Source organism: Pipistrellus hanaki (assembly GCF_964339955.1).
Source record: "Pipistrellus hanaki genome assembly, chromosome: 14".
NCBI classification, from domain to species: Eukaryota; Metazoa; Chordata; class Mammalia; order Chiroptera; family Vespertilionidae; genus Pipistrellus; species Pipistrellus hanaki.
Window position 1 is genome coordinate 27508145 of NC_140516.1, and position 14797 is coordinate 27522941.

General features: G+C 35.0%; 1 protein-coding gene across 1 annotated transcript in view; it reads left to right on the forward strand.

Moving 5' to 3' along the window:
* The window catches only part of PCDH15 (protocadherin related 15), a gene marked incomplete at its 3' end in the record, with an annotated part of 622267 nt that overhangs the window by 462067 nt on the left and 145403 nt on the right, over positions 1 to 14797 (forward strand). Inside the window, exons 21-22 of the mRNA XM_084903437.1 lie at positions 10997 to 11302; positions 14188 to 14412. Coding sequence (XP_084759563.1) covers positions 10997 to 11302; positions 14188 to 14412 — 531 coding nt within the window. The remainder of the gene's footprint in view (positions 1 to 10996; positions 11303 to 14187; positions 14413 to 14797) is intronic.

Below are 14797 nucleotides of genomic sequence, written 5' to 3' on the forward strand. Positions count from 1 at the left end.
GATTGTTCATTTAATTTTCATCTAAAGAGGAAAATGTGTTACTAGAAATTCTAAATGGCACATCTAATTTTTTCATATGGTTGTGTGTTTGGAGTAGGAATTCTAGGTAAACACATAATGGAAATAGCTCCAAATGAAAGTTTTGCAGAAATATTTATGGAATATCTACAACCTGTCAATGCGAAGAACAGGAATGGAACAAAAATGAGAGAACCAGCCTGCCCTTAACAAGCTCTGAATGCCATGGGGCTATAGAAAGGAAGTACTAAAGCCTTTGGTAAATGAATGTGCAGTGAGCCTAAAGGGCATAAAGATGATGCTTCTCGTGTAATCAAATGCTCCTGAGAGAGGTGACATGTGGACCGAAGAACACGCAGGTTGGGGATTTAGGGGAGGATTTCGTGATAGAATAAAGCAGACATAGGACAGCAATGGTTACTTTAGCAAAGTGCACTTAGATCTAGGGCCTTGTATATATTTAACTATGGAAAAAAGAGAGACTGGAGATGTTGGAGAAGTAAAAGTAAGAAGTGAGATAACAGCCAAAACCAGTTTGGCTCAGTGGATAGAGTGTCAGCCTGTGGACTGAAAGGTCCCAGGTTCAATTCCAGTCAAGGTCATGTACCTTGGTTGCTGGCACATCCCCAGTGGGGGGTGTGCAAAGAGGCAGCTGATAGATGATCCTCTCTCATCGATGTTTCTAACTCTCTATCCCTTTCTCTTCCTCTCTGTAAAAAGTCAATAAAATATATTTTAAAAAAGAAAGAAATGAGATAACAAAATGTAATTCCAGTATACGACTTTCCACCATCACACAAAATGGTACAATTCACACTAAACCCATGGTAAAGAATTTACAAGCTCAGTGGATAGAGCGTTGGTCTGTGGACTGAAAGGTCCTGGCTTTGATTCCGGTCAAGGGCATGTACATTGGTTGCAGGCACATCCCCAATGGGGGATATGCAGGAGGCAGCTGGTCAATGATTTTCTCTCATCGATGTTTCTAACTCTCTTTCCCACTTTCTTCCTCTCTCTGTAAAAAATCAACAAAATATATTTAAAAAAAGAATTAACAAATGCAAAGCAATAGGGGGGGGATATGAAAATCATGGAATGAGTCCTCCCAAATTTTTCTTCCCCCTTCCATTAATACAGGGGATATTTGAGAAAGAGAAAAGACAATCTCATTATATGAAGACATTAATGAACACAAGACATTATTGTTTTTGTGTGACTATGAACCTGACAACTCTTCCTGAAGCATCAAAGTCCTGTACTCTGATTGTTGTTCATCATTATATGATGAATGGATATTTAACAAATTAGGTACAGGTCTACACGGCCTATTCCTCAGGCTTACTATTTAATCACTTGGTGTTAATTTGTGTTCTATCATTAAGAGAACTCTAGGCTATGTTGAACCACTTAAACTGGCTTGCTTAATTTGACACTCTCAGTTCATTTGAATTAAATATCAATGAACTCTAGAAAAATACTTTATTTCTATTTCCTTGCTGTCTATTTTTATAAATGATCTTCCTTATTTCTTTCTCTGCCTGAACTTACCACCTTTCATACATTTTACCTTCGTTTGCCAAGCAGTTCACAGATTCTTTTTCCTGTTGGTGCCTCTCATTATATAATAAATGATGGGCCATAACTTTAAGGCCTAATATTTAATTGCACGAGATATATAAATAACAATAGAAAGTTTCTGCCTAGTGCAAGAGGGGTCAGGGGTTAGATTGAAAGGAGATACTTCCCAGAAAGCAGATGAGTCAAGTTGGAGGTGGATTTTAAAGAATTGGATAGGGCTTAAAAACAAAAGACTATGAGGAAGTGGGGAGAAAACATAGTGCATTTAGAGAACAATGAGAGTAGTAGACTGTATTATTGTTTCCAATGTTTATTTTTCTGCCCCCACCTCATGACATCAGCCTTGGTTATAGAAGATTTATCTTAACCAATGAAGTGGGAGTGTAGGTGATATGTTCCATTTCCAAGCAGGAACATTAAGAACTATGGCTTGGTATTATCTTTTTCCCCCTAAATTACAAGAACAGCCTGTGTCAATAGAAGCTGTTTCTTCAGCCTCCTTCCTGGAGTAAAGATAATACAGAGGAGAGCAGCAGGGAGTTCACAAGGAATGCTGCATAGGAGAGAAATACACGTCAGTGATTTTGCAGTTGTTTGAAAGCTGACTGATACATTAAAATAAACTATCTTGACTAAAATGTAGACTTTGTGTCTGAGTTTGTTGAGGGAGATTGATGCATAGAAGTAGGTTAGAACAAGATCACCTGCAGCCTTGGATGTTAGGATGAAATGTAATTTATTGTGTAACCAGGTATAATTGTTTTGGCTATTGACTATTAAACAAAATGTTCAACGAGGCACCTACTACTTGATAAAATAAAATCTTTATTTGAACGTTTATTTGGCAAACACTCAGTGTACACCTATGAAGAACAGACATTAAAAATCAGCTATGAGCAGTGCATATTTCTTGTCGTCAGATTGTGTGAAATGCAGTGTAGATGACAAGCAGGTAAGCAGGCGGTTACATTATGATTGTAATGGACTAAGTAAATACCGAATGATGGAGTCTCCGTGGAAGGACATCTGCCTTGACTTGGGGGAGCCAGTGAAGGCACCCCCCGGAAATTCCTAAGCCTTTAGATTCAGATTACTTGAGGTTTGCTGTGTCCTAGAGTGGAAAGACTTCAAAAACACTAAAAAAGACATAGCTTTAAAGAAAATATGGGAAGCTGTCAAACATTTTTTTGTGTGTGTGTGGGAAAATACTATTGTACTTACAGATTTCTTTGCCTAGAATGTATCCTTTTTGATTTGGAAGGATGGCTTGCTGTCATTATGACAAGTAAGGAAATGTTTACTGTGAAATATCTCTCATACCCCTTTCATCTCTCACTACAATTATTTTAAGAGCCTCACAATTTATAATCAGGTCATGGTCACTCACATTTTTTTCCTAATCCCTGATGAAATGACTTTAAACATAACTGGAAGTTATCATCTCTTCTCTTCAGCTTTCAAATGGAATACTTTTTTTTTTCCCCCAAAAAATGTAACTGATGTTTTTAGGCCAGACATTGGAAGCTTTTCTCAGTATGGCACTATCCATAAAATCTCTATCATTTGTCTAATACTATCTTAATTTATGTGTCAGTGGCCTTAAATCTTCATCATTATTTCTTACCAGTGCACAGATTTGTATACAATTAAATGAAATTAATGAGAAGAAATATTTTAATATTGCTATTCACCCCTTCTCTATAATGGAAGTGTCAGAGATGAAATAAAATTAGTAAAATGTATATGAAGATAATATATAAATTGGCTAATAAATAAGCAATAACAACATGATACAACAACAACAAAGACATGGTATAAAAATAATAAAAACATGATATGAGAACAACAAAAACATCTAAAAAAAAACTAAAAAAAACACAGAAAACATGATACAACACTAGAACACTGGCTTCTTTCAGCTTCAGAAGTACATTGTGCTAATAGTTGGTCTTCAGACTTATTCAGACAATACCACTTTCAGCTTCAGAATGTCAACAAAAACAACCAAATTCATGATCAGCAATGACAGATTGAAACACATGCATATGATTGACACCAGCGAGAACTTTGTATGTATCATGCATGCATGAGTCAACATTTATTTTTAGATTGCCAGTGTGCATCAAATGTATCTGCTGGTTGGTCAGTCAGACGGACAGTTGGATGGTCAGAAGGACAGATGGTCAGTCACTTAGCCTTTTAGATATATATAGACTAGAGGCTTATTACACGATATTCGTGAAAGAATAGATCTTTCTTCCCCTGGCTTCGCTCTCGGCTGCCTAGGAGCCTGCAAGTCCTGGCTCGCAACTGAAGCACTGCTTCTTAGCTTCTTCTGCTGGCCCCCCTCCACCTATTAGCAGGCATCCCACCCCTCCAGTCACTCTGCGCCTGCATATGCAAGTTAACCCGCCAGCCATCTTTGTTGGGTTAATTTGCATACTCCTGATTATCTGTGGGCATAGCAGAGGTACAGTCAATTTGGATATTTGTCTATTATTAGGTAAGATATAATAGTACCTAAAGTGACATTTCCTTTTTTTGATGTGTTCTCTGATCATGTAAATTTTTCTGTATTTGTACTTGTTACACTAAAAGCACTGTGCACAGGTTTGATGATCTTTCATAAATGAATTATCTAATAAATACAGAAAAACCAAAATTCTCAGGAAAGATTGACAACAACAAAGTTAATAGAAATTTATAGATTCAGTATGCCAGGTTAAACATAATCATAAGAAAAATGAAATGTATAAATATGCTAAACAAAAATAGGTTGATTTGTTCTTTCAAAAATATTTTTAAAATAAGTTTGTGTCAGAATGGAGCTTTTAAAACAGTTTCTAAGTAGATATTGAAAACCTTAAAAACAATAAACATATATACTGAGTGGCCAGATTATTCTGACCACCCCATCAATACTTCCTTGGGCCACCTTTTGCCTACAATACTGTAGCGATTCTTCTTGGCATTGACTCCATGAGATTTTCAAAGGTGATCTGAGGTATCTGACACCATGCCTGATGAATAGCACTGTCTAGTTCTGTGAAATTTGATGGTTGTGAAACCAGCTGCTTAATGGCTCTTTTAACTTCGTCCCACGATTGAATTGATATCTAGTGATTTTGGGGGCCACCTAAGCAAGGTAAAGTCTCCCTCTTGTTCTTGAAACCACTCCTGCACAATACGAGCTCCGTGGCATGGTGCATTGTCTTATTGGAAGAAGCCATCTCCATTGGGATACGCCATCAACGTGATAGGATGAACTTGATCAGCAGCAATACTTAGGTATGTTGTGCTATTCAGATGTTGTTCTACATGAATTAAAAGAGCCCAAATCAAGCCAGGAAAGTGTGCCCCAAACCATAACACTGCCCCCACCACTTTGAAGGGTTGTACTCATGCATGTGGAATGCATGCTTTCATGCTATTTCTGCCAAATTCTTACTCTGACATCTGCATGATGCGACTAGAAATGTGATTCATTGGACCACATGACTTTTTTCCAATGCTCGATTGTCCAATCTTTGTGTTCCTGTGCAAATTGGAGACATTTTATCTAGGTAACTACAGACAGCAAAGATGTTCGAACAGGTCTTTGGCTTCCATATCCCATATGGTGCAGTATACGGATAATTTGCCTACAAACATCAGGTTCATAATAATCTGGCCACTCAATGTATTTTAATACTGATTATTTCATATGACTAGGCATGCTAAGTGTGTTCAATTGTCATTGGGGTAATGAAATAAATACTCATTAGCATCAACATTTTACAGATGTAATGAAAGATGGAAGCTTAGAGTGATTAATTCACCAAAGGCAGTAAAGTTAGTAAGAAAAAGATCTGGGCTTTTAACCTGGATTTAGTGTGTGTGAAAATATATATATTTTCTAGGTCCCTAGGGATTAAATATGGTGAAAAACTATTCAGTCTGGTTATGTTTTTAGTGATTTGATCTCAAGTACACTTAACTACCATCTAACTTGTAATTCTGTTTGCCACTGTTAAAAAGTGAATTTGAGGCATTTCTGTGTTGAGAGAGAAAAATTTACCAGCATCTTGCGATACTAAGATGCTTCACCTCTTTCACACTGATAATCCCAGCCCTTGAAAGAGCTTAGCTTCTTTAAAGAAATAAAGACAACTATTTTAAATCTTTTCCAAGTTGTTAAGGCGAAGGAAAAAGTATTTACATTCATAATGTCATTAACAATGCATTGCCCAACTTCTCCTTCTGACCTTTTTGCTCAATCACTTTTATGGTTTCCACTTCAAGGCGAGAAAATAATGTGCAGCCTCTCAAGTTTCTATAAACAGGATGAGCAAAAAGTACAGATAAACTCCTTCTCGGATTCACTCTGGGCTAATAGGCACAACCTTGTAGTTCACACCTTTTCTAATAGCTATATTTTCTTTTTGTTCTCAGAGTACTGAGTGTGTACCTGATTGTTGTGAGAATAAACAGAGATAATTTATATCTAAACAATCTGAATGGGTATGAGCACACAACATATTTTAAATTGGAATTAACCATTGAAAAAAGATCCAAGTCATTCACCCAGAGACTCTTTTGATAGAGGAGATACAGATTTGAGGTTTTATCTCCATACAGTCTACCCATGCAGACTATGTGTAGGTCTCTATAGAATTTGTAGCCCCCTATAGGCATGCCAGTAGTAGGCTTCCACTCTTTTTTTGATGGGAAAGAGTATATAGAAGACTCACTGGGGGGGAAGAGAGAGGAATGAGGAAAAATAGGGATGAATAAGAAAAATATTTCCCTTTGAAATGATATGGTATAAAATCATGCTCTGAATATAAACTCTGATGGAAATAAATAAAAATCGTTAAAAATAAAAGGTAGGAAATTTTTGAGAAAAAAAAAATGGTGTTCAACACATAGTCACTAAATCATGTTCAATAAATGCCCTGGTACATGATCTGATTTTTTTCTTGAGTAATTATGTAGTTGTCTCTAATATACTCTAACTTTGATTTTAATGATTAAGGTTTTCCAGAAGCTTTTTAAAGCAAATATTCAGAGTTTTATCCAGTGGGTTTTTATGTGACTACAGACTAGCAGCCAGTTTCCAGCAAAATGCACTTGCAGATAAGTAGCTGCAAACCAGGCCCCACAGCAAGGTGTATATTACAAAGTGTGTTGACCGTGGACAGATGATTATAAAGTTGAAGCTATTACTGTTTATTGCTTTGATGTGCTACAAGGGAAGAAGAGATGTGTGATGTTTCGTATTAACAGTCTTAATTAACTTTTAATTGATTTTTAGGATGATAAATGGTTTCACACATTGATCTCCTTGGAAGGATACTAAACAATGCAAACTTCTTGACAGTACTGCTGATGATAAGGGATTTTGTGTTTGATTATCTTGCCTAATATATACATACTCATCTGTAATAGGAAAGAAATGAAATTAGCTTGATTAGCCAGATCATGTCACCTAACTTACATGTCCCTGTTAATGCTCCTTAATTAAGAGAAAAGGAAGGAAATCGCCCTGCTTTTCACAAACATTCTGGTTTCATTGTCTAGGTAGGTGTAGGTTTTGCGTTTCCTTAAAATGTTTAAAGCATTTTCCAACAAAATGTTATTGGTATTTATTCCAAGAGGACTAAATATAGTTCTATTTGTGGAGACGAGGCATTCAGTGAATTAAGTTGTGGGAAATCAGATAAAAATGTGCGTGGGTAGTTGTGTATGTGTGTGCACCTAACTTTGAACGTGTTATGCCATTTAAACTGACTAAAAATTATGAATCTCTACTGATGAGGATGCTCCATCTCACATTTATTTCCAATCCATCTTTTAAATATGTGTTTGGACATTTTCTCTCAACAAATCACCCCATTGTAAAATAGAGATAGCTATGTATTTGATCATTTAAATATATAAAAAGTTTTGAAAATGTTGTTATTCTAAAATGATGTATGGTAAACTCAAAGATATATAAGAAAGCATTTGTCACGTGTACAATTCTGATTAATAAAATGAACTAAATGCTAGAATTTTTTCTAGAAGAAGTGAAATTGGGATTTCAAGAATGGATACATGATTAGAATTTCATAGGTGAATAAAGTCATTCTAGAGAGGTCTGAAATAAATGTCAAAAAGTATATGCTGAATCCTAGGGAAACGTGGAAAACTGATTAGACTTGAGCAGAGGCAGAGAGTTCACACAACAGAGTGAATAATATGCAATGCTGAAAATATAGGTTAGAATAAAATTATACATAAAAGTTTAGATTTGGGTTTCTTTCTATAGGTTGGTCTGTTGAAATGAGGTTGTATTTCTATACTTAAGATTTCTAAATCTGGTGCATACGGTATTCCCTTTGAGAACATCACCTTGTTCATTAAAATATTGATGGCGTTTGAGAAGTTCTGAAGTAATGAAACATTTTAAATTCCCTTTATTCTTAATTTCTAAACTTTATGTATTTGAGCATTCACCATCTTAACCTGCATATCCTCTAGTTATTTTTCTATAAGATATTTAAAATACACAGATAATCCCTTGTTTTGATCACACTTTTGTTTTGATCATGACAAAATACCGCTGTGTACTTTTAATAATGCTATTTTCCAGTATAGACCAATAATCAGTAGTAATGCTAAGATTATCAGAGTCCCAGATGCCATTCTAATAATCCCAGCATTTGCTCTGAAATTCTTGATCAAAAATTATACAGAATGATAAGGCAATAAATGTAAACTAAAATGAAGCCAAAAAGCAGGTATATAATGAATAAAATAATTTTAAGTATTCTATAGCAGTGTCAATGCATTCATTTATATGCTAATATGTATAATTCATTTGTGCACTTAAATATTGAATGTATGCCTACTATGTATACAGAAACTATAGTAAGCACTGAGAATTTAGTGGGGGGGGAGGGGAAAGAAAAGCAAAAATCCCAGACCATAACGGCTCACATTGCGAAAAGGGAGACAAATATTAAATAATCACAGCGATAAATAAAAGTGGCATAGATGACAGGTATATAAAGCTACTGACATGTGTAACAGGAGGTTCTAATTTCCACTTCAGAAGTCAGGAAGAACTGCTTTGAGGAAGTGATGTTAGATTGACACTTGAAAGATGAGTGTGTATTAGCCTGGTGAATAAGAGCAGATGCCTGCAGGCAGGGGCTTCTGCAGAAGTTTGGAGGTTAGAGAGGTTTGCAGTATTCTGGAACACAGTGAAATCAGCATTTAATATGGAGCTTCTGGGCTATGATAAAGGTTTAAATATTTCCCAAGGCAATGGAAATCATTGAAGGAAATTAAGCAGAGGACTGGTGTCATTACTTTATCTTTTATAAAAATATATATCTGAAGAGAAATAACTGAAAAAAATAATTAAGAAGTAATTTAGCAATCTAAGCCACAATGGATGATAGCTGGGCCCAATGTGATTGGGCTTGAGATATTTTACACTGGTAGAAGCGTAGTATGGATAAGATAGAGATTTTTCTATGAATGCCATTATAGCTTGGACCTTGTTATTTCATACAACACATATCTCACAGCCTGTAGCTGAGCTTCATACCCTGTATGAGATGGAATGAAAGAAGAAAGAGGAGAGATTCAGAAGTGTGAGAGGGACTTGTCTCACCATTGTTGGTTTTGAAGATGGAGGGAATGTGCCATGAGCAAAGGACAGGGGGTGGCCTCTGGAAGCTGGGGATTGTCTTACATGGCAACCAGAATAGAGGTGGGGCCATCAATATGACAGTCCCAGGAAACCACATTATGCCAACAACTTGAGTGAACAAGGAAAGTGACCTTTCTCTAAAGCCTCCAGACAGAAGCACAGCCCCTACCTATACCTTGAGTGGTGAGACCCATGCTGAACTTCAGATCTACAGAACTATAAGATAATAAGCTTGCATAAGCTGCTAAATTTGTAATGACAGTAATAAAAATACAGATATATTTGAGGTATCTTATTGAAGATATATATAAATTACTAAGCAGCTGAACATATATGATAGAGGACAATGCATACACAATACTACCCCAACACACATACATAGCATATTGGTCAAATTAAATCATTCTGTTGTAACAAATCTTCTAATGCGTGGCTAAATAAAACCATAACTTGAACAAGAATCATTTAAATTACTGGTGATATAAGTGGTTGATTTGGTAATCTTAAAATTCCCACAGACAGTAAAAGTCACTGAAATTTTCAAGAGTATGGAGTACTATGAAATAAGACCTATTTATATCACTAGATTACATTTTTTTCTAGTTTCTTAAGCAGTGGTTTTAGAGAGAAAAATTAAGTTTTGTGGGAGGTTTCTTTGGGGGAGGGGTTTATTGTGGATGTTAAGTGATTATTGTATCACTGGCTCATAATGCAGCCACGTATCTTATTTTCTTTAGCAACAGTTTGAGGTACAACTATATAACATTGTATAGCTTCTAAGATTTCCTTCAATTTCTCTGAAGAAAAGTAACGTAGAACTATTTAACACAAAGGACACAGTATTTGATAGTGAGAGGTCATAATTTATATTCACTCAAAATTTCCACATTTTATTTGATATGAAGTGATTTTATATGACCCGGAATTTTCAGTTAATATGTTATTATAACATCAACAATTCTCAATTATCATTTGGAGATTGCATTGTAATATTCAAGAAAAGCCCTTTGTAGGTGCTCGATAGTCTCACTTTACTTTTACTCTCATTTGGATTTTGAAGCAGATTTTGTTTTATATCTCATTTTCATTTATTCAAATACTAATTTCACAAATATTTAAGGAGTTTTATATGTGAGGCATTGTACAAAAATGGGGCACTGAGATATTTATTTCTTGTGTAATGCTAAGCAAGATAATTAAATTCCATAAACCACAGTTTTCTCATTTGTAAATTGGGACCAACTATATTTATTAATAAGAACATTGTGAAGATTAAATGAGTTAATATATATTTATGTGCATTTATGTGAAATTTTATATACAGATGAAAATAAATATGTAAAGTACTCAAATTAAAACTCTAGAATTTAAGTTGTCACCTAGTAACTTATGTTAAAGCAATTATAAACTTAATGTGATTTTCTTATTTTAGAATTCAAAATGTATTGAAGAAATGATAGAGGAAAATTCAGTATTTTTGTAGTGAGAATTTTCTGAAATAATGTTATTGCTAATGATATTATCAATTCGTAAGTTATACTTATTTTGAATGAAAAATATTAAACTATATTATATTTTTTCATGTTCTAGAGTGACTCTTGATTCATTAACTATTCTCTTCTAGCAGGAAAACATAACAAAATACAATGTGAAAAAAGCTTAACAAAATGTGCTTTGTGAATTTCCTTGTTTTTTGTGTTTTTTTTTAATTTCAATTAGGCAACTGACCCTGATGCTGGAATAAATGGCCAAGTGTACTACAGTTTGGGAAACCTCAATCATCTTTTCCGTATCACAGCCAATGGGAGCATTTACACAACAGTGAAGCTTAACAGGGAAGTCAGGGACTACTATGAACTTCTTGTTGTGGCAACTGATGGAGCGGTACACCCTCGTCATTCAACCATAACCCTGGCCATCAAGGTTTTGGATATTGATGATAACAGTCCTGTGTTCACCAACTCAACATATACTGTTGTTGTTGAGGAGAATCTGCCACCTGGGACCACCTTCCTTCAAGTGGAGGTAAGTGTGTGGGAGAAGCATTCATTTCATAAGTTCCACATAATAGGATTAGCTATTAGGGTAGGGTTGACAGTTTTAGCAAATCAAAAAATAACATACCCAGTTAATTTTTTTATTTTATTTTATTTTTTAATTTTAATTGCAACTAAACAATGAGTACATTTTAATATATTATAAGTCTCTCTCAAGCACTACATTTTTTAAAAAAAAATCTAACAACTCTACTTTTAGGGACAGAAAAACAAAATGAGAGAAAATGTGCCTTTGTAAAAAATTAAATAAAAAAGCTAAATAGATTTTTCAATTTAAAAATTAATGTTATATATTTATTGTAATAATGAAAAATACAGAAGTCTATAAAAAGTCAATTATCTCCCACCTTGTACCTCCAAAGTACTCTGTATTAATTTTCATGTTTATTCTGTCACATTAATTTTCGTGCTCACACAAGTATCAAAGATATATATGTAAACATAACATGCATGAATTTTTGCATAAATGCATATATGTTTATACATACATCTATACATATGTAAAGAGTAATCTATATTTTACAGCAACAGGATATTGCTATATTTATTATTTTATAATTTTTAATTTTATTTTCAGTAAACAGCTGACATTCTTCCACAAGTGTTAACTCTCCTATTTAATAGTGTCTCCATCTCCTAACCTCCCTTTTCATTTCTCAACTACACTATTACTAGAAACTCTGAACATTCTGATGCAGTGGGTTAAATTGATCCATAAATCTGCATTTTAAGCAACTACCCATTTAATTCTGACACAGGTGGTATATGAAGTATATTTTTTAAAACAAAAATTAGACCTCTTTGACTGCAATACACATGAATTTTGATAGCATGGATTTAAAAACCTTGTCTTTCTTTCATAATCCAACCAAATAACTATTTAGACAATAAACATGATTAACTGACAAAAGAGACATATGCTGGCCATGGAGAGGGCCATTATTTCTTCATGTATTCTTCTATCCATCTCATTCATTCATTCATTCATTCAAGAAGTATAATCTCAACATTTATTTTATATCCACTCCTCTGCTAGCAACTTTGAGGATTCAAACATGAAGTGGACAATTTTCTGCATTCATTGAGTTTTTGGTCTTGTAGCAAGGAGACAAGTAGACTGCTCATTAAAACAAATGTCCTCAAAGGGAAGGGCTTAGGAGATCACAGGTCGTAACCTAATCTGTAGGTCAAAGAGAATGTTTCCTGGAGAAAGTTGCTTTCTGAATGGTGAACTGAAGAGAGAGTTATTTAAGCAAAGATCAAGAATGACTATTCAAGGCAGTGGAAATAATCTGCTCAAAATCCTGGAGGAGAGAAGAGAATTAGGTCTTAAATGGCTGCAAAATGTGTGTGTCCTTCTCACCATGTTAAGGAGTTGGGAGATGATCCAAAATGGAATGAAAAATAAGTATTTTAGGCAGGGAAGTAAAATAAAATCTTTCTCTTTGTTACCAGTATGTCCATACTGGTTAAAGGCTGCCAAGACTAGAAGTTCACATAAGAGGTTTTGCATCCCTGCATGCAGAGTCTAACCAACCCTCATCTCCCCAATGACATTCTTTTTTTTTTTTTTAATATATTTTATTGATTTTTAACAGAGAGGAAGGGAGAGAGATAGAGAACTAGAAATGTCGATGAGAGAGAAACATCGGCCAGCTGCCTCTTGTACACCCCCTACCGGGGATGTGCCTGCAACCAATGTACATGCCCTTGACCGGAATCGAACCCTGGGACCTTTCAGTCCGCAGACCGAGGCTCTACCACTGAGCCAAACCGGCTTCGGCTCCCAATGCCATTCTTGCATCATTCCATGTCCACTACCAGAGTGGCCTTTGCAAGTCTGTACTACTGAATAAAATAATCATCCCACAAATACTGCATAAAAAGCATCCTTTCAGCTAAAAGATATTCACTCCCAATTCTCAACACCTTTAAGTGACATACCACTTTTTCCTTTGATTTTGGTATTTGTGTCTTATTTTATTTTATTTTTTTGTACAGTAACCTGGAGGGCAGAAACTGCCTTGATTCATCTTGAACATCTTTATAGTACCTTCAACATAATAATTACTCAATAAACGTTAGTAAAATGATGGGAGTTATAATAGAGTGATCTCTAGAAATGTATTATAGGATATTTACAAAATGAAATTATATTTTTCAGTTTTTATGTTTTAATGATCTATTGTGTTTATGGAAATCACTCAATAAATTTATTTGTTTTTTGGTAATCCTCATGAAAGGATATTTTTTCCATTGATTTTCAGAGGAAATGTAAGGGAGAAAGTGGGGGGGGGGGGGGGCTGGAGAAAGAGAGAGACAGACAGACAGACACGGGTATTAGACACATTGAATGGTTGTCTCCCACAAGTGCTCTGACTAGGGCAGGGATCAAACCTGCAACCCAGTGACATGCCCTTGACCAGGAATAGAACCTGTGACCCCTCAATCCATGGGCCAACCCTCCAACCACTGAGCCACACTGGTTAAGGCTCAATAAATTTATTTTTGTTTAAAATATTCCTTTTCAAGGTTATATGGTCAGCAAGAAATAATCTATGACAATTCTTATTTCTTTATTGTGGTATGATTTTTTTTTTTAATAGTGATTTTTTTTCAGGTAAAATAGATTTAGTAATAAAATCCACAAGGACAAAAATCCCATGTCTCGGTCTCTATTTCTCTCCTCTTCTCTCTTTCTGGTAAAATACTTAACAAATGTGCTTTTCTCTGAAACATGACTTTTGTTCAGCATTAAACTTGTTCTGTCCTAAGCATTGACACATGACTTCATCAGTCTTTCATTTTTCTAGGTTGGTAATGCTACTGATATAACCGTTCTTCTTGTTACAGGCCACAGATGTTGACCTTGGAGCAAACGTGTCTTATCGGATAGGAAGCCCAGAAGTGAAGCATCTTTTTGCAATTCATCCATTTACAGGAGTACTCTCCCTTTTGAGGAGTTTGGACTATGAGTCATTCCCAGACCAGGAAGCAAGTATTACTTTCCTAGTAGAGGCCTTTGACATTTACGGAACAATGCCTCCTGGTATTGCTACTGTCACAGTGATAGTAAAGGTAAGGAATGCAGGTGACTTCTGGTTGCCTACTTTGCACTCTCTACATGTAGCTTCTGTTTTTATACAATAAGTTTAATACTTAGTGCAACAATTCATAATAACAAATTGATACCAGACCCAGAACATAGATTTTTTTAATTGATAAATACTTATGAAGACTTGAGAAGCAACTATATTTTTTAAGAGATAAATTCAAAGGAAACACTAAAAGATTAATTCAAACACGTGGCTGCCTTAGTCTGCTGTTAGCACTGTGATTTCAATCAAGCCATAATTTCGCCATCCTACACTTTAGTGCAAATTTCACAGCAGTAAAGATAATAAATTTATCCAAATCCTTCAGTTTTAAAAGAAAAAAATCTTTAATAAGATGACTCTGAATG